The sequence below is a fragment of the Propithecus coquereli genome, unplaced genomic scaffold (genome assembly GCF_000956105.1).
Source record: "Propithecus coquereli isolate 6110/MARCELLA unplaced genomic scaffold, Pcoq_1.0 Scaffold308, whole genome shotgun sequence".
NCBI classification, from domain to species: domain Eukaryota; kingdom Metazoa; phylum Chordata; class Mammalia; order Primates; family Indriidae; genus Propithecus; species Propithecus coquereli.
In genome coordinates this window covers 1,599,349-1,618,691 of record NW_012148708.1, presented here as the reverse complement: position 1 = coordinate 1,618,691, position 19,343 = coordinate 1,599,349, and the positions used below count along the sequence as shown (strand labels likewise).

Sequence of the window (19,343 nt, the reverse complement as noted above, 5' to 3'; positions counted from 1 at the left end):
CAACCTGAAAAAGGGTTTTCAAACTGGCAGAAGTCACAGACCTTTTTTCGCCCTAAAATCTGTTTACTGAAAGAATATACAGAGATGCCTTACTTCAAAATCTACTAGATTTTTTATTATCATGGTAAAATATATATAAGATTTGCCATTGAAATTTTTTTTAAGCATGCTATTCAGTGGCAGTAATTACCTTCACAGTGTTGTGTGACCGTCACCACTATGCGTTTCCGAATTTATTATTATCTCAAACATGTACGCCATACCCATTATAGAATATCTCTGTCCCCCCATGAAATCACAGAATATTTTAAATTAAAAACATTTAAGTATTCGATTAAGAGCTAAAATGTTGTGGTAAATATAGGACAAAGGGTAATAAAATGCAAAAATTATAGTAATTGTGGAAAACCAGTCAGAAATAATCACAAGACAGTATTAAGTAGAGATCGTAATAAATTGCCTTTTTCTCCTTATGTGAAGAAACATAAAACGGTAGAAAGCATTTTGCCTACAGGTGGCAGCACTCAGACTTCCTCTTTACTCTGTTCTTGATTCCACTGGGGAAAAAATATTAATACGCGGGCAAGGACAAGAAAGAATGAATTCATGGCAACCAGAAGAAGGTGCCGGACGCACAGCAATCCTTTCACAAATTGGAAAACGGGGAACAAACCCCTTTCTTTGACAAAATCAGCATCTGGCCTGAGTTTAGATCTGGCACCACCTCACGAGCAGGTCACCTCACCTTGGTGACACGGGCTGGGCGTGCTGTCTGGGAGAGAGCCAGGACGCGGTAACTGTGAGAGATGGCAGTTTCCTCCACACGACTCAACTTCCCTTTGCGAAGTAGCCCTGGCGTGGGGGTTGGTTTAGAGAGAGATTCATCCTGGTTCTTCGGTCCCGTGCTTGGAAGAACTGCAGGCTGGGCTGCGCTGGAGAGGAGACAGACACAAAGCACTTGCACGCACGCAGCTTTTATTGCAAATCGAAAGTAAGTTCCAGAGAGAGGAACGGGTCTGTCCCATGAGTGGAAAAGACCCTGAGTTTAAGGACAGAGTATAGAAAGTGTAGTACAGTCTCCAGGTCAGCGGAGAGTGGGCTGCTCCAATGAGGGAGAGTGTCATCCCGGGGTTAGGGTCGCCCTTTATGCTAATCTCTAATAATATGTTCAGCTGGGGGTGGACTATTCATGTCCTTTCAGGGAAGTGGGGGGAGATTCCCAGAGTCACGTACCCTCCCATTTTCTGTCCTTGTGTGGCTGGCTCCAGACTCTTATGGCGCTGGGGGTGTGATTTTTGCTATGCTAGTGGAGAAAGGTTACCTGCTGACAGGTTCTCCATTCCTCTGCGCGTGCCCTGGCGGAAGGAAAGTCCCCAACCCACCGTTTCCGCTGTTGCGGTTTGTACTCCCGCATTGGTCCATGCCACCTGCGTACCTTCACGCTGCCTAACTCCAGGCTGCCCTCCCTGCATCAGCCTGGCGGGAGGAGTCTGCCTGCCCAGGCTGGCACCCGCGACTTCCCTCCACTCACCCTGCAGTCAGCCCTTCTCAGGTGCAGAGACTGGGCCAGGCCTTGGCCTCGGCGAGGGGTCCTGTCTTCTGTTCCTGGTTAGGAGCAGGTGCTTGTCTCCCTGTGGAAATTCACCGTTCAGCTTCCTAGTTCCTGGGGGGATCTTCAGTGTCTTCCTTAACATCTGCCCAGGGTGGTTGAGACTGGAGCCAGGGAACGCCCTGTGTGTACGGACTTCATTCTCTTCATCTTATCTCTCAGAGAATCTCTCTTAAATATATATCCAGCAGTAAGGGATACTTGCTAGGGACATGAAAATAGTACAGGGTCCCTCATACCCTGGTGAGGTTGCTGGAAGGTGTGTAAAATTGATGCAGCTTTTCACAGGGGCAGCTTGGAAAATTATATCAAAACCTAAAATATATACACCCTTTGATTCAGAAATCCTACTGCTATCAGTCTATCTTTAAAAAAATCAATGTGACTACACAGACCTATGTAGACAGACATTTATTTTAGAATTGTTTATAAGAAAAATGGAAAATGTTCATCTCTAGGGCAATGGTTAAATAAATTGCACTGAATGGAATAGGATGTAGTCGATTAGAGCAAGGTACTGATGGTAAAGGACGTATGCAAGATGTTTTTATATCAAAACAGTAACAGAATAACCTACAAAAATGTTTTTAAAAAATACTGTGGGTACATGTATGGGTGTGTGTAAGATCTGAAGTAAATTAGAAATAGGATTGGGGGTGCATGGGTGCAACGATTCACACCTGTAATCCCAGCATTTTGGGGGCTGAGGTGGGAGGATTGCTTGCATCTGGGTGTTGGAGACCAGCCTGGACAACATAGCAAGACTCCATCTCTTCAAAATATAGAAAAATTAGCTGGGCATGGTGGCGCATGCCTGTGGTCCCAGCTACTCGGGAGGCTGAGGCAGGAGGATCACTTGAGCCCAGGAATTCAAGGTTGCAGTGAGCTATGATGACGCCACTGCACTCTAGCCTGGGCAACAGAGCAAGACCCTGTCTCAAGAAAACAAGGAAAGAAATAGGGTGGGCTTAGGCAGGATGTCACTGCCACTGCACTTCCTTTGCCCTGCATGGCCTCCTCTGGGACAGTTCATCCTCCCTTGATTTTCCTGGCTAAAATAACATGCGAGCTATCCAGTTTTTTCTTTTCTTCTCTTTTCTTCCGTCTTCCTTCTGCTTTATTGAATTCACAGAAAAATCGAGCCGGGGTGCAGAGAGAAAGTTCCCAGGTTCCCACCCATGCAGCGTCCCCTGCCAGCAACACCCCCACAGCCGGCGTTGTTTCAGCTGAGGACCCTGCGCCGATACATCGTTACCGCCCACGTCCGTGGCTACGTTCAGGCTCACTCCTGCTGTGCTGCACATTCTTTTGACAAATGTGTAAAGGACGCGTCCGCCACTGCAGCACCGTGCAGACTAGTTCACTGCCTGACGTCCCCCTGTGCTCCCCTGTTCACCCCTCCCCGCCAGCCCTGCAGCCGCCGATCTTTTCACTGTCTCCGCGGTTTTGCCTTGTCCAGCGTGCCGCGCAGTCGGAGTTGCGCAGTGCGTGCTTTTCCCACTGGCGTCTCCCCCTTGCTAATAGGCACTGAGGGTTTCTCCGAGTCTTCGTGGCTTGATGGCTCGTTTCCTTTTAGCGCTGAATGATACTGTGCTGTTCCGATGGACCACAGTTTACTGTTCCTGTCCTGAAGGACATCTCGATTGCTTCCGAGTTGTGGCAATAATAAATAAAGCTGCTATGAATGTTCATTTATAGGTTTTTGTGTGGAAACGTAAGTTTTCAGCTCCTTTGGGTGACTGCCAGGGAGCACCACTGCCGAATCCTATGGCAGGAGTGTGTTCAGTTTTCCAAAGCGTTGCAGTGGACGAGAGTTCCTGCTGCTCCGCGTCCTGGCCGGCCTCTGGTGTGGGCGGCGTTCTGGGTTTGGGCCACTCTTACGCTGTGTAGTCGTGTCTCCTTGCTGTGTTAACTTGCGTCTCCCTCATGACGTGTGACGTGGACCATATTTTCGTATGGTTTCTGGCCATATGTCTCTCCTCTTTGGTGAGTCCAATTTCTGTTTTTAATTTTCATTTAACAGGAACTGCCCAAGTTACCATACATTATCTTTCAAAGGGGCATTTTCAACTAAAATATTATAATTCAGAATTAATTTCCCCACAAAGTTAGTGTCGTACATAGTGTCAGATTCTTTTTAAATGAGAGCTCCCGTAGAAGCAGAGGGGCAAACATCTCAGGTTTAGTCTGAGAGATTTCCTAGGTAAGAGGGTGACTCAGAATCGGTGACACGGAATTGGGCCCCTGAGTGAAATAGCTTAACAGAGGCGGTTTTCCCTCCCTCGTGGAGTGGCTTTGTCTTGTCACCTAAGCGCACCTGGTTTGGCTACGTCCTGCCTGAGCAGGGAGGCCTGACGGGACATCGCTGAGGTTTGGCTGTGTTCGGGTGTGCGGAAAGCAGGGACAAACCACGCCAGTCCCCCAGCAGTGAGTCAGGGACGGAGACGCGGTCCCAGGCACGTCCCTGGCCCCCAGCCAGCTCACCCATCCTGGCGGCTGGCAGCGCCGCGGCCCGTCACGTAAACGTGTGCCCAGCACACCGCCTGCGGCGGGAGCCGTGAGAGGGCCCAGAAATGACAGGCGCCAGCCTCCGCTGTGTCCAGAGGGTCGAAGCTTCCCTTTCCAAAGACAACGTTACCGAAAGTTGCTTCCTCCAAGGATATAGTTCCGTCTTTGTGATCACAGCAGTGAGAGAGTGAGGCATTTTTTTTTTCCTCCAAACATTGAGCGTTGCCAATTTGGAGTCGTTTTGGTTTTATTTGTGATTGAATGATGGTGATTTTCATAAGCCTCCAGATCCTTCCAAGGTCTCCGTGCCATCTGTGTAAGACGAAGTATCCCAGAAAAGGGAGAACTGAGGAGTCTGCCCCTCGGCCGTCGGAAACAGACGGTCTGACGGGGGTGACGATGGAACAGTCCGAGCGTGGAGTTTGCTCTTCTCTCCACCGTGTCCTTGTTTTTCAACGTGGCTGTCAGAAAGCTCTGTGGAAAAACCACTCCTGAATGATCCTTACTCTAGAAGGAAAGGCTCACATGTGAGGTTTGCTCAGGAAAAACCCCGACTGCGCGGTTGGTTTTTCTGACGATGGGAATTCTTTCTGTTGCAGATCTCTCCAAGGCCTTGGTGCTAACGGAAATCGGCCCCAAGCGTGACCCTGCGACTCTGAAACTGTTCCTGAGCAACATGGAGCGGCTGCTCCACGCCAAGGCTCACGGGTACGGATTTTCAGTTCCGGAGCACCTCTGGCCAGAGGGGAAGGCACCAAACACACTCTTGCTAAAAACCCCCAGGGTTTCGAGGACACCCCTGTGTGGCAGGAGCAGGAGGGGGCCGAGTGCGCCACGTGGCGACACCAGGCCCAGGGAAGCTGGGCGGCGGGTCGGGCCTCCGTGCGACGCGGCGCTGCAGTGGCTGCGGGACCTGTGTCCCTTCCGATGGGTGTTTAAAGAATCTGCGTAGATGATCTCGGGGCTCCCAGCCAGCGCACCTTGCGTGTCCTTAGAGTCCTGTCCCTAAGTGGCCCGGGCTTCAGACAGATGGTGCACTGATTTGCCCCTCGATGGTGACTCCGGCCCAGCCTCGTCGCTCACCCTGCCTGCGGGTCTGTGCCGTGAGCACATTGAAAGTCAAGCCCAAGGAAATTAGAAATTCAGGTCTTGGCCGGGCGCGGTGGCTCACGCCTGTAATCCTAGCTCTCTGGGAGGCCGAGGCGGGTGGATTGTTTGAGCTCAGGAAGTTCGAAACCAGCCTGAACAAGAGCGAGACCCCGTCTCTACTAAAATTAGAAAGAAATTAATCAGACAACTAAAAATATATAGAAAAAATTAGCCGGGCATGGTGGCGCATGCCTGTAGTCCCAGCTACTCGGGAGGCTGAGGCAGGAGGATCGCTTGAGCCCAGGAGTTTGAGGTTGCTGTGAGCTAGGCTGACGCCACGGCACTCACTCTAGCCTGGGCAAAAGAGTGAGACTCTGTCTCAAAAAAAAAAAAAAAGAAATTCAGGTCTGCGCTGCACTAGCCACATCTCGAGGGTTCTGAGGCTACGTGCCAGGCGGGGTGACGGGTGAAGTCGGCCGCACGCTGCATGAAGAACCCCACCTCCACCTGCGGCCGCCCTCCTTCCCTCTCCCGCAGGGTCCGAGTGATCGGAAGCTCCACCTTGGCGCTCTGCCACCTGGCCTCCGGCGCCGCCGACGCGTACTACCAGTTTGGCCTGCACTGCTGGGACCTGGCAGCCGCCACAGTCATCATCAGAGAAGCAGGCGGCATTGTGATGGACACTTCGGGTGAGCCCCGCTGTCCCCGGGCACAGCTGCAGAAACTAGACTGAGTGATGCCGTGGGCGGGGCGCTTCCAGGGGTCCCTATCACACTGAACCCCCCCCCCAGAGTTTCTGTGCAAGGGCGCCATGAGGGCGGTGCCACCCCACCCCTCGGCCTGGCCTCCTTCCCGCCACCCCGCCAGGCTGCAGGATCAGGGTGCTTGACCGGAGAACAGTGGCACTTCACGCTCACACACCGTCAACGGTTTTCTAGGGGCTTCCACACACACCCAGATGCCACAGAATCCATCGAGGTAGACAGAGCAGGTGTGGTGTCCCCCAGGTATCTGAGGTCAGGTGCTTCCCCACGACCCCACGGCTTGGTGCTGGATCAGCACCGGTCCAGGGCACTCGCCTCCTGCTGGGTTTCAGGAGCGTGGATCGGGAAGATGGCCTAGTCCTCTGCGTTGAGGTCACACGAGTCCCAGTGACTGGCCCGGGAGCACGAGTGAGCCCCTACGTCACGCTCCCTACCGTGTCCGCTTACTTCAGACAGACCGGAGGAGAGTCAGAGGCCGGGTGGGTCTGGCCAGACCCGTTCTCCCCTGGCTCTCAGCCCAGAGCTTGTTGCAGAAATGCTGTGGCCCACGCTTAACTATTGGGTACGAAAGTGGATCATTTGAAGTTAGAGTTCTCCTTTTTCCTATTTCTCCTTTGAAGGACCCTGGTTGCGCTAACAGAAAGGTATAAAAATGAAGAGATGTGAGCCGCAGTGGGCTAAGTGGGCACGTTTCACATTTTAAAGGCCCCCAGCGCTCTGGATTCTACCACGAGCACCTGGAGGCTCGAGCGTGTGCGCGCAGGTCTCCAGTCACGCGGTCAGTCCTGTTTCCTACCCCCAGGAAGACGCAGGGCTGCATCGTCTACCCCCAGCTGCTCAGAGTGTGGTTCCCAGGCAGGGGGCACCCGTGGGGCTGTGGACGGGCTGCTCAGCCCTGCCCAGACTGCGGAGTCAGAGCCCTGGATTCACAAGGCCCGGCCGACGCACGTGCACAGTCGGGGCAGGGAGGGATGGCTCCTCCTCCTGTCTGACCACGCTGGCCTTGCACCGCGCTTTACGTTCTCCCAGCGTAGTCTCTAAGACGGCGGCAGCTTCGGGACTCGTTGGTCTGTACAGCCCTGGACGGGTGGGAGGTGACAGGCCCCGTCCCTCTCTTCCTTGCTGGGCTCGCTCCTAGCCCACCGGTTTGCTGCAGGCACTGGGACTCGGCATGGCCCCGGGCGCTGTTTTCTGTGGCGCGTGTGCGGTAAGTTGTTACGCAAGATTGTCCGGCCCTTTCCAGTAACCCGGGACCCGGCTCTCTCCCCCTGTCTTCCCCAGGTGGACCCCTCGACCTCATGTCTTGCAGAGTGGTTGCTGCCGGCACCCGAGAGATGGCAATGCTCATAGCTCAGGCCTTGCAGACTATTAACTATGGGCGGGACGATGAGAAGTGACAGCGGCAGACAGCAGAGCGACTCGGAAGGCCTCCGTGGGGTGCTGCGGGGCTCCCTGGGGAGAGGTGCTGCGCTCCGGGCCAGCGTCTCAGGCTTTGCTCCCTGCTACCCCGGAGGGAAATGTCCTGCTAAAGTGTGCGGCAGGCCTTTTAAATCCGCTTCTCTTTCACCGGGATTTGGTGTTTAGCTGGTTTCTCTCTGTAACCGCGTGTACCTTTTCAGGTTAGTACACGTTCCTCCGTCAGCCAGAGCCCGAATCTCCTACGAAATGCGTGTTGATAATCCAACCTTGATTCTTTCCAGAATACGAATCTCAGGTATAGGCTTTAGGACTGCAGTCACGCAGGCTCGTTCCCAGGCCCCCGTGCCACTCGAGTGCAGTCGAGCAGAGCCAGAGTGCACCCTGGCCGCCTGTGCCACCGTGGGAGCTGCTTCCCATGAGCCCGCGGCTGCAGGCGCAGGCTGTCCGGGAGGGGCTGCCTGCGAAAGCCAAGGTTGACCGTGTGCGACGCTGGCCGCCTTGGATAAGCACTCTGCAGCGGCTTCAGTAATTGTCGTGTCAGTGCTCAAAGTCTAAGACGGGGGACCGACTGAAGGAAAACTAACAGCCCAGAAACAAACCTCTGAAACGCTGTTCTCGTGATCCAGTTAACAGGGGAAAGTTGCACCCTATTTTCTGGGCCTTGGTTGTTTCTCGTCAGGAAGCAGATTCCCGATGAGACTCATCCCAACGAGCCTATTAACAGCCAGGTATCCTTTCTGCAGTGTGAGAATTGGGAAGGTCGGTCTCAAGACAGAGAAAATTCCAACCTACTCTTGAGGTTTCCTCTCATCTTCCTAGTTTGCCGCCAACCTGTGCAGGGTGTTCGGGCGTCTCCCTGGCGGCTGCGGTCTGGCTCCTCACCGCCAACGGCGGAGGGCGGCCCTAACATAACCCCGTCGCTTTTGTCAGCCCTGGCCGGCCACGCGACCCTGCTGCAGGCGCTCGGGCCACTCGGGCACCCTGGCCTCAGCCGTCCTGGGCCGGCCACAGAGGCCCGGTCACTGCCCGGGGACAATCCGAGAGGGATTCCACGGAGGAGGATTCTTTGGGAACACAATGCCCTGACGCCTTGCCTCCGCTTCCCCCGGCTGCTTTTTGATAAATTTACTGTCTAAAGGAGGGGTTTTCTTTTTTTGTTCCGGTTGGGTTGGCCGGGGGGGCCCGGCCGGCCCGGGGGCTTTGGGGCTTTGGTTTTTTTTTGGGCTTGGGGGCCGTTGGGGCGGGATTCGTTTTGGTTGGGGCCCGGGTTTGGGGGGGGGGGGGGCCCTCCGAGCCTTGGGTCTCCCGCACCTTCCTGACCACGTCCCGCCTCTCGTCGATCCCCCAGTGGAGACGGATTATTCTTCCAGAGACCGCCCACCCCACACTGAGGTCTTCCACATTGTTAGAATGTTCCATGATAACGTCCGTCTCTGTTCTGATTTTGACTGTCAGGTCCGTGAATAGCTGGTGTTTGAGGAACAGTGACCCTCTCGCCACCACTGTCCCCCAGGTTATGCAGCTCTGTCCCCTCCCCGGGCACCGCGGGCGACCCCTCCGCCTGGGCGTGCCATCCCGCAGTCACTGAGGAGCGTGCCGCCGCCCTGTCCTCTGCTGAGCCAGCGCAGGTTCCCTTCTGCCCCTTGGTCATGTGTGTCACCCTGTGGAAGCCCTTGGTTTGGCCGGAGCCCCGAGCGCACAGCTGCTGAGGCACACTCCGCCACGGGCCTTGCTCAGCTGGGTGGTAAAGCCCTGGCGGGACACCTGTTTTGTCCTCGCTGTGTCACCTCATTCCCGCTACCCATGCCGCAGCTGTCGGGGTCTCCTTGGACCCTGGTGCTCCCTTCCAGCCCGGTGCCCATCTCTGGGAGCTTCTTATCTTCACGTTTGCTCAGCCTGCCGTCAACAGCTCTCATTCAAATCGGGGGAACGGCGGCGGATCCAGAGAAGCGCTGAGTCCTTCAGCACCTCACCCAAGAGCTCTCCCGCTGCTCATGGGTCCTCGGCCACCTCTGAGGGTGGCCACAGTCACTGTGCTGCAGCCGGCTCACTGCACTGCCAGAGGATGGCAGGAGATCCTGCCAGAGGTCTTGCCGAAATCCAGGCTTATAGGGCTGTGCTAACACAACAGCCACTAGCCACGTGCAGCTACATAAAGTTGAATTAATTAAAATGAAATTAAACTTAAAAGCTCTCAGTTCCTTGGTGGCTCTGGCCACATTTCCTGTACTCAGTTCTCACATGTAGCTGGTGGCTGCCATGCCGGGCAGTGCAGAGAAAGTGCAGATACTTCATCGTCTCAGAGTGTTCTGTTGGGTAGCACCACGCAGAGTGACTCTTAATAATCTGAAATCTTGGTTTATTTTATGTCGGTCTATTTTACGGAATCTGCGTTATTCCCTGTTTTGTTTCCAGTCTCCAGTCTTCAAAGATTCCCTGTAGCAGTCTTGCCCATGCGGCAACCACTGTGCGATGGGACCAGGCAGCGTGGAGCAGGGTCGGGAGGACCCAGCCCGGGCCAGGCAGGGCCGGAGCAAGTTACGCGCCTGTTGTCACACAGTGGAGCCGGATTGGAGTCCTAGCGTTGCGGACAATTCTGTGACACTCTGACTCCATAAGGGCAGCCCTAAAGGGAAGGCCTCACACAGGGAAGGAGTGAGGGGGCAGCCGCGGGCTGGGCGGGCGTCTGTTGGAGCTGGCTGGAAGCGCCGGCTCCTCCCACCGCCCGGAGGCCAGGCCGCCTGCTCTCAGCTGCTGCCTCCTGACAGGTGCAGAGGGCACTGAATGGGGGGCGCGTGAAGACCTGGCCAGTGCCCTGCATGTCACTGGCACTCAGTAGATGTGAGCACTTCACCAGCACCCAGAACCTTCCACCGCGAGCTTCCCCAGGTGAATTCGAGAACCAGATCACCCAGGTATCCAGCTGCGGGTCCCAGCTCCACGCAGTGCACATCCAGGACACTTGGGACGGGCGCTCCACAGGTGTGTCACAAACAGAACCGGGGTGAGCAGGCAGAGAGTGGCAGAGCATCTTCTTCTGGGTTCTGTTTCTGCTAAAGTAACTCTAGGACAGCATGAAAGGAGTTTTCTGCTGCCCCTAATCCCGATGTCTCGGGCTGCCGCCTCCTTCCCAGTCTTTATCCTGCTTCTCCGTCACACACAGAGAAATGTGTGCCAGCCTGGCCACTGCCCTGCGCCTGGCACAGCTGTGAATTGGGCAGATCCTGCCTGGTGTGGAACGACTTGCTGGGGACCTCAGGGCCACTGGTGCCTTAGCCTTTTCCAGAAGCCAGCAGAAATTCTTCCAAGTGCCTGCCTTGCTCTGTGGGAGCCGTGTCGTGTGTTGCTACTTCTGGAGCCCCGGGTCACAGGCAGAGAGACACCGTCTGTGCACTCAGCAGTGCTGAAGTTCAAGAGTGTGGGGACTGCCTGGACACCTCCAGCCGACACCGTCTTCATCCTTCCCACAGAATCCTGTGTGCGCATGTGTGCGACATATATGTTATATGTTAAAGCCAGGTTCAAATTAATTTGGGGCAACCAAAATATGTGAGAACTTGGATTCGATTTTCCCAGTGACGTTAGTTGTGACAAATTTTGAAGATTAGCGATATAAATGAAATGAAAACAGTTATTCCAGCGGAGGGGCGTGAGCTGTGTAGGTTTCTGGTGGGGGAAGGAGCAGGACGGGGCTGGGGAGGTTTCGGGGCTCAGATGATAGAATAACTGACCCGGGGAGCTCTCACACGCGTGTTAGAAGAGGTGGTGTGTCCAAGTGAGGTACGAGTCTCTAAGTCGTGTAGGTTCATACTTTGCTGCATTTTCCATAGGAAAAGGTCATGATTGCTTTTTAAAATTGTTCCGTGAGCTCCTCCCCTGAACGCTGTGTCACCCTGGGGAGCCTCCGCTGCCGTCTTCACAGTGGCCGGCTTCGCTCTTCGGGAGCTGGACGCGGCGCGCAGGAACTTGGACGTAGACGCTCAGGGTGTGCGAGGGTGGGGAGTCTCCCATCGCTGGGAGGCCTGGGGGAGGGCTCGGCCCCGCTTGCTGGGCTGCAGATCCAAGAGGCCGCAGGCTTCACAGACGCCCCAGGGCAAAAGTGAATGCTGTGTTAAGGGTTGTGCTTGAAATACAGTTGTCCCGTGGCCCCTGAGTGATCGTGTCCACGCCAGATATGTGTCGGGTGCAGCGAGCAGAACCGCCTGCCCTCAGTCCCCACGACGGAAACGCCACGCCAGGCGGCCCGGGGTGTTCGCTGCCGTCCGCGCTGGCGGCTCCCCCGTGCTCACTTCGGTGGTGCTGGGAGTGTGTCAGCACTCTGACAGTGTAACAGTTTAAAAGTATTTTTCCTAAATATGAGTCTCTATATTTACGTGTCCCCAGTCTTTAGCCATTTTATTTCCTGCCTTGAGTGAACTACTTAAGACAGTGAAGATACCATGAAAATGAAGTATGAGGGCGCCTTCTTTGAAAGCTGCATGTGTTAGAAGGAAAAGGAGAAATTTAAAAGCAATACCAAAATATGATAACGTTCGACATTTTGAACATAGTGTCTTTTAGGCATACACTTGGGATTTTGAAACATCGACCATAAATTTTGAATGCTTAAAGATTAGGAAAAGAATATTCAAGAGAGAATGAATCTGGCCGGGCGCGGTGGCTCACGCCTGTAATCCTAGCTCTCTGGGAGGCCGAGGCGGGCGGATCGTTTGAGCTCAGGAGTTCGAGACCAGCCTGAGCAAGAGCGAGACCCCGTCTCTACTAAAAATAGAAATTAATCGGACAACTAAAAATATATAGAAAAAAAAAATTAACCAGGCATGGTGGCACATGCCTGTAGTCCCAGCTACTCGGGAGGCTGAGGCAGGAGGATTGCTTGAGCCCAGGAGTCTGAGGTTGCTGTGAGCTAGGCTGATGCCACGGCACTCTAGCCCAGGCAAAAGAGTGAGACTCTGTCTCAAAAAAAAGAGAGAATGAATCTATAGAAGTGTAGCTGGACAAGGATCAGAATTCTCGGTCTGAGTTCAGGTTTGGCTCTATGCTGATTAGCCATGTGACCATGGGCAAGTCATTCAAGGAGACCGAGGCCCCCAGGGTACCTGTGACGTTCGTGTATCGAAGATCTCCAGGCTCTTTCCAGCCGCTTTCCCTCTGCCTGGCCAGTGTTACTGTCGGGAATAGAGAAGTCTGTGTTTTCCATCTGTGAAAGTCAATAAATCTTGTTTTTAATTAACTTTTTGCATATTTCCACAGGTTCACTCCTGAGTGAGCACTGTGTCTTGCCACGTTTTGTAATAGTTTTGCCTTTGAAGAAACAGCCGATCCAGTACCTGCCCAAGTGCCCTGTCTTTCCAAGCCACCAGATAGTTCCAGCCACTCGGCCACAGGCACCCTCGAGGAGACTGGTTTTTCTTTCGTCTCTGGAAATAGCTTGATTTGTCATCTTACTGCTCTGTTTGCACAAATTTTGTTTAATAGGACTTTTCAATAAATAGTGTGGGTTTTTTAAATGAGAGTTGAAAACGTATGCTCAAATTTCTCCAAATTGCTAATTACCCCTTTAGGCTTAGATTTATGAGTTTTTTTTTTTATTTCAGCATATTATAGGGGTACAGATGTTTAGGTTACATATGTTGCCCTTGTCCCCTCCTTCCCCCCTAAGTCCGAGTTTCAAATATGTCCATCCTTCGGGTGGTGCGCATTGCACTCTTTGTGTATGCAAATACCCGTCCCCTCCTCCCTCCCCCGCCGCCCCCTAGATTTATGAGTTTTTATTTTCTCAGAATATACTCAGAACAGCTCTTCTATACAGATGTGCAAGAAATTCCTTAAATTCTTCCAAGTGCGTTTTGAGATAAAAGGCTCATTCTTCGTGGAATGTTTCTTGGTTCTTAAATGTCTTACGGCCTGCCCCACACTCGCCTGGTCGGGGACCGGGGCTGACTTGGGGAGCTGCTGGCGCGAGCGTCATCGCCGCGGCTTCAGGAGGAGCAGAGCCGGCCTCGGGGAACGGGGCAGAGCCGGAGCCAGGGCAGGGCACAGGCTCCCTCCGGACTCCGGGCTGGCCTCGCCCTCCGCGCCAGTGAGCCTCCGGGAAACGGCCGGGCTGCTCGCTTCTGTGACCGGCAGGGTCAGCGCAATGGCTCCCGGTACCAAGCGGCGCTCACCTGATCTTTGGTGAGGCCGTTCCTTCGGATGCCCACTCACAGGCTTGCAAATGCTTCCCCCTGATTTTTTGCCTTTATTTCCACAGTTCACTCAAAGCGCCTTGTGGACAGGAGTTGTCAGATGTTCTAGTGCCTTTATAATCCAATCCCTGATAAAAGGTAGAACCTTTGTCCTAGTGTGTCCGTGTCATTGTCCAGACAGACCAGGAGTCGGGAAACATGTTCAAGGGGCTGTGTGACCCTGAGAAAGTCACACCACCTCTCTGTGGTCCCCAGGGAAATGGGCGAGGTGGGCCTGGCCGGCCTCCCTCAGGGCCATCGGGAGGGAGTCACGGGACGACGCGTGGGAAAGTACCAACAGCCGTGGCCATGCATGATGTTGCCCGTGACAGGGTTTTCTTCTTTTTTAAGCCTCGATAATACTTCACTGTGTGTGCGTAATTAAAGCTCATTTTAAACTCTTATAATAAATCCATTAAATCTTAGCGTGACGTGAGATTCCCTCTGCTCCCTTTTTTTCCTCAAAGACCCTTTGCAACTTGCCGCCTCCATTCAGGCGCCACTTTAGGACGAAACTGCTCTCCTTCGGAGTACGTGCTTCACACCGTGTATACTGAAGGAAATCAGAGATGTTTTATCCCAGAACATGGCATTCTGACACACCGGATTGACGGAAAGACCTCCCCTCCCCGTCATCCATCATCAGCTCTCCCGAAGTTTCTTTGTCTGCCTGAGATCCAGACCCACCTGGGAAAACAATTATCTTTCCTCCTCCCCGCCGGCCCCCATTACCTCAATATCCACTGCAGGAAGCAAGATCAAGAATGCAACCGGACCTGGCCCAATCCATTTGAAAAATAATACCTGTCTCTCGGGTTCATTTAATTTCCAAAGAGAATCATTTACAAGTAATCTGTTTCCCCCATCCATTCATTCTCCCGAGTATCCATTCATCCTCCCTAGCAACCATTTATTGCCCCTCAACAGAATTACCTGTACTCCTCATCTCCCACTGCCCTCCAAAATGAGGGTATGTAAACTTCTGGACCCCACTGGGGTACTGAGTAACCACTCTGTGATTCCGCGTGTGTGCACAGTAAATAAAGTTGTAACCCCTTTCTCTCATTAATCTGCCTTATTGTGAGTTGATCTTTCAGTGAAACTTCTGGGAGCAAAGGGGAAGTTTCCCCATTATTTATGTTTGAAATTTTTTATTGTCCCTTTGTTAAATAGATAAGTAACGTTAAGTGTTGTTTCACAGTGATCTGAATTGATTTAAGAAGTACTGCGTCACAATACTTTTCCTTACTGAAAACATCCTACTTTCCTTGCATATTTTGCAAACAGTTTCCTTCCCACCGTACTATTCCTAGTAGAAACTTTAGGTGGCTGGTGAGGGATTCGGGCTTTCCCAGGGACAAAGGCAGGTGCCCTACCTTGGTGCTATCTCAGGCAATTGCCACACCTGGAAAGAAGGACAAGGACGGGTGCCCCGTCCTGGTGCCGCCCCACTCTTGGTCCTGTCCTAAGCAATTGCCACACCTGGGAGAAGGAGGAACGCCTGCCAATCTGCAAAAGAATGCAGGGAATGCCCCGGTCCCAGGCAGCCCGGGCACAGTAGGATTTGGAAGTGACCTAGAGTAACCTGAGGCTAATTCTCATGTCATTAACTGTCCATCAAAGTGGTTCAGTGGTGACATCTATAAAACATGACTCCAGACCATACCCAGAGCCTCTTGTTATGACAGGGGCTCATTTGTCTTCTGTGACGCGTGATGTATCTTGCTCTTGCTCTGTAAACCTATCCTGCCCTTCCTCAATAAACCTCGTTTCATGATTGCCTTGCTTTTGGTGTGTCTGGTCATTCTTTGGCCATGAGCACACCAAGAACCAAGAACAGAGAACTGTCAACCTGACAGTTTAATTTACATGTAGTAATTAAAATTCCTAACCCTGAGTAACCTTTATTTCCAGGGAAAATGAGGAAGTGGACAGTTGTGAACTGTCCCATACCAGCATTGTGCGGTAGATTAGCATATTTACGAATACTCCATTATTTCTAGAGGCAAGGCTTCTTCAATAGCACAATTTCTCAGTGTGGCAAAAGAAAATGTTTACTAACATATTTCAGTATCTTTAGTCTCTGTAAAAATAAGAAGCCAAAAGTAGGTAAATTTATGTTCAGTAATTAATGTTTCAGTATTTTATCTTATTTGGAAATGTTCCTGGATATTTAGTGAATATCTAACATTTAGCTTATCTTTGTTACCAAAAAGATTTTGGAAACAACTTTTAGGCAGACATAATCATCCTTAAAATTTTATTTATAAACTCATATCCCACTTACATTTATTTAATTCTCATGTTCCTGACAATTATGTTTTGACTGTTTATGAAAACTTTGCTATTCATTAAACGGGGCTACCCATCATCTTAAGGTGTTTTCTTGTTGACAAATTTTGTAGCATATGCATGTTAGCCACGTACCAAATATCGCAGAAGCAAAGAGCCTAAAAAGTTAAACATATGGCTCTTCCTTTTTTTCCTACTGCCATGCCTGACATACATCAGTTCATTTTTACTGTACATTTCTTTTGTAGGTTGAATTTATAATTTAAAAATCTCAAACACCTATAGAGATAACATAAGCTTATTTTTAGGTCCAGAGCCGAGAGAGACACACAAAGCCTCATGTGTAGCAAAATGCTGTTTATTTTGAGCAGCTGGGTGCAGAAGGGTGGAGGCCAAAGAGCGTCCACCAGAGAAAAAGGGAGAGCCTGGGGTTTTACAGAGGGTTTTTCTGGGAGGAGTAAACCAATTCTTCCCAAACAACCTTGAGAGATAAGGAGAGTAAGTTCCCCTTTTCCATTTCATTCTTTTATCTCCCCAGTGGTCTGGCACAGACTACTGCCTAATACAGTAGAGAGCAGTGGGTTTTATAGGAGATTTAGATGGAAGTTTGGGGAGGGTGAATATTTTAAGCCTAACACTTATTTGACTAGTTAACCCAGGTAGAATAAAAATTGTACGTCTGCATTATATTCAATGCTGACGACTTTGAAAGCGTACCTCTTGCTGCTGTTGTTTTTATTAAAACAACAATTTTACACTAGGCTTATCTACCAAAAATTATTCTAGATCAAGTGAACTTAAAAAATGTTTGTTAGTTCCTATATTGCTGAGAGTTTCAGAAATAATTTAAGTGTTTATTTTTTCTAAGCCAATTAAACTAGAACTTTGAAGGATTTTATAAATTGATTTTGGCAGTACCATCCAGAGGTAAGAATATATCATGTATTATATGACATAAAGATGGACATAAATATACAGGCAGACAAGTTGAGAAAAGAAAAGAACTTATCTATCTAAGGAATGCAAGTCCTTTTAAATTATCAGGCCCAGAGAGGAAGAAAATGTAGGAAAATATGTAGGAAAAGCTACTTATTGTTGAATAAAAAAGTAAGCTGCAGAACATTACATATGAGATGACTATGTAGACAAACCACATAAAATAATACCACATGTAATGCGTGCATATAAACAAACAGGGAAAGGCAGGGAAGGATTCAGAGCAGCTGAGGACGTGGGCAGGAAAGGGGCCAGAATTGGTGACAGGTCCGAGAAGATTTCACCATAGCCATGTTTTTTTTTTATTTCAGCATATTATGGGGGTACAGATGTTTAGGTTACATATATTGCCCTTGCCCGCCTCCCCAGTCAGAGCTTCAAGCGTGTCCATCCCCCAGACAGTGCGCATCGCACCCGTTAGGTGTGCATATACCCATCCCCTTCCCCCCATCTGCCTGATGCCCGATAAATGTTATTCCTATATGTGCAGTTATGTGTTGATCAGTTAATACCAATTTGCTGGTGAGTACATGTGGTGCTTGTTTTTCCATTCTTGGGATACTTCACTTAATGGAATGCGTTCCAGCTCTATCCAGGATAATAGAAGAGGTGCTATATCACCACTGTTTCTTAAAGCTGAATAGTACTCCATGGTATACGTATACCATATTTTATTAATCCACTCATGTATTGATGGACACTTGGGTTGTTTCCACATCTTTGCAATTGTGAATTGTGCTGCTATAAACATTTGAGTGCAGATGTCTTTTTTATAGAATGTCTTTTGTTCTTTTGGGTAGATGCCCAGTAATGGGATTGCTGGATCAAATGGTAGCTCTACTTGTATCTCTTTAAGGTGTCTCCATAGTGCTTTCCACAGAGGTTGCACTAGTTTGTGGTCCCACCAGCAGTGTATGAGTGTCCCAACTGTGGTAGAAGAACCCTGAACAACATACTAGCGGCAGATCAAGCAACCATAGAAGCACACACATCCAGGCTGTTAGGCAGCAGCTGCCATCTGCCTTGCTCCTAAACAGCATCTACTGGAACAGAGCATAAACAGGGCATGTTACTTTCCAGATGAAAACTGAAAGGTGGGAAGCAACGGCTGGTCCAGATGGGAAGGACTCAGTGAAAGGACTCTGGAAGTATGAAGAATCAAACGGAAAGCACACCCCCAAAGAGGAACACCAGCTCTCTAGCAATGGACATTAACCAAATTCAAAACACTAAAATGACAGAAGAAGAATTTTGAACATGGATTGCAAGAAAACTCAATGATATGCAAGAAAAAAATGGATAACCCACACAAAGAAACCACAAAAAAAATCCAGGACTTGGAAGAAAAATTCACTAAAGAAACTGAAATATTAAAGAAAAATCAAACTGAACTCCTGGAAATGAAGAATTTATTCAAGGACGTACAAAACACAGTGGAAGGCCTCAAGAACAGGGTAGATCAAACAGAAGAAATAATCTCAGGGATTGAAGATAACACCTTCCAATTAAATAAGTCAGTCACAGAGACAGAGCAGAGAAATAAGAGAAAAGAGCAAAGCCTGCAAGAAATGTGGGATTATGTGAAGAGGCCTAACGTGAGAATCATAGGCATCCCTGAGGATGAAGAAGAAAATACACAAGGGGTAGATAAGCTGTTTGAGGATATAATAGAGGCAAATTTCCCAGGCCTTGCTAAAAATGTAGATATCCAGGTACAAGAAAGTCAGAGGACTCCTGGGAGATTCATTGCAAACAGGAAGACACCATGACATGCAGTCATCAGACTGACCAAAATATCCACTAAAGAGGCCCTTCTACAAGCTGAAAGGCGAAAGAAACAAGTAACATACAAAGGAAAGCCCATCAGAATAACACCAGACTTCTCAACTGAAACCTTACAAGCAAGAAGGGACTGGGGCCCCATTCTCACTCTTTTGAAACAGAATAATGCCCAGCCTGGAGTCTTCTACCCTGCAAAACTAAGTTTTATATACGAAGGAGAAATAAAGACCTTCTCAGATAAGCAAAGACTGAGGGAATTCACCAAGACAAGACCAGCCCTCCAAAAAGTACTCTAAACAGTGTTACACATGGATCAGCACAATAAATACTCAAAAATGTAAAATCACTCAAAAGCTGAAGATCAAAAGCCAGATACCACAATGGCTTAAGAGAGAAAATAAAGCAACAAAGTTCAAGCCAACAGGATGAACGGAAATTTGCCGCACTTATCAGTTCTCTCAATAAATGTGAATGGCTTGAACTCCCCACTCAAGAGACACAGGCTGGCGGAAAGTATAAAAAAATACAAGCCAAGCATCTGCTGTCTCCAGGAAACGCATCTAACCTGCAAGGATGCATTTAGACTCAAGGCGAAGGGGTGGAAAACAATATTTCAAGCAAACAGAAGCCAAAAGAAAGCTGGCATGGCGGTTTTTA

At 50.3% G+C, this 19,343-nt stretch overlaps 1 protein-coding gene across 2 annotated transcripts in view; it reads left to right on the top strand.

Moving 5' to 3' along the window:
* Nucleotides 1–12,860, top strand: part of IMPA2 (inositol(myo)-1(or 4)-monophosphatase 2) — a 54,874-nt gene extending 42,014 nt beyond the window's left edge. The window contains exons 6-9 of one of the 2 annotated variants that reach the window (XR_001137713.1): nucleotides 4,717–4,825; nucleotides 5,744–5,895; nucleotides 7,252–7,589; nucleotides 12,643–12,860. Coding sequence is in view for 1 of the 2 variants with exons in the window: in XM_012649995.1 (XP_012505449.1) it covers nucleotides 4,717–4,825; nucleotides 5,744–5,895; nucleotides 7,252–7,367 (377 nt within the window). In the remaining variant the exon portion in view is untranslated. Of the gene's footprint in view, nucleotides 1–4,716; nucleotides 4,826–5,743; nucleotides 5,896–7,251; nucleotides 7,750–12,642 lie in introns of those variants that run through there. The other variant, XM_012649995.1, reaches the window with a different exon arrangement.
* Nucleotides 12,861–19,343: the final 6,483 nt, after the last annotated feature.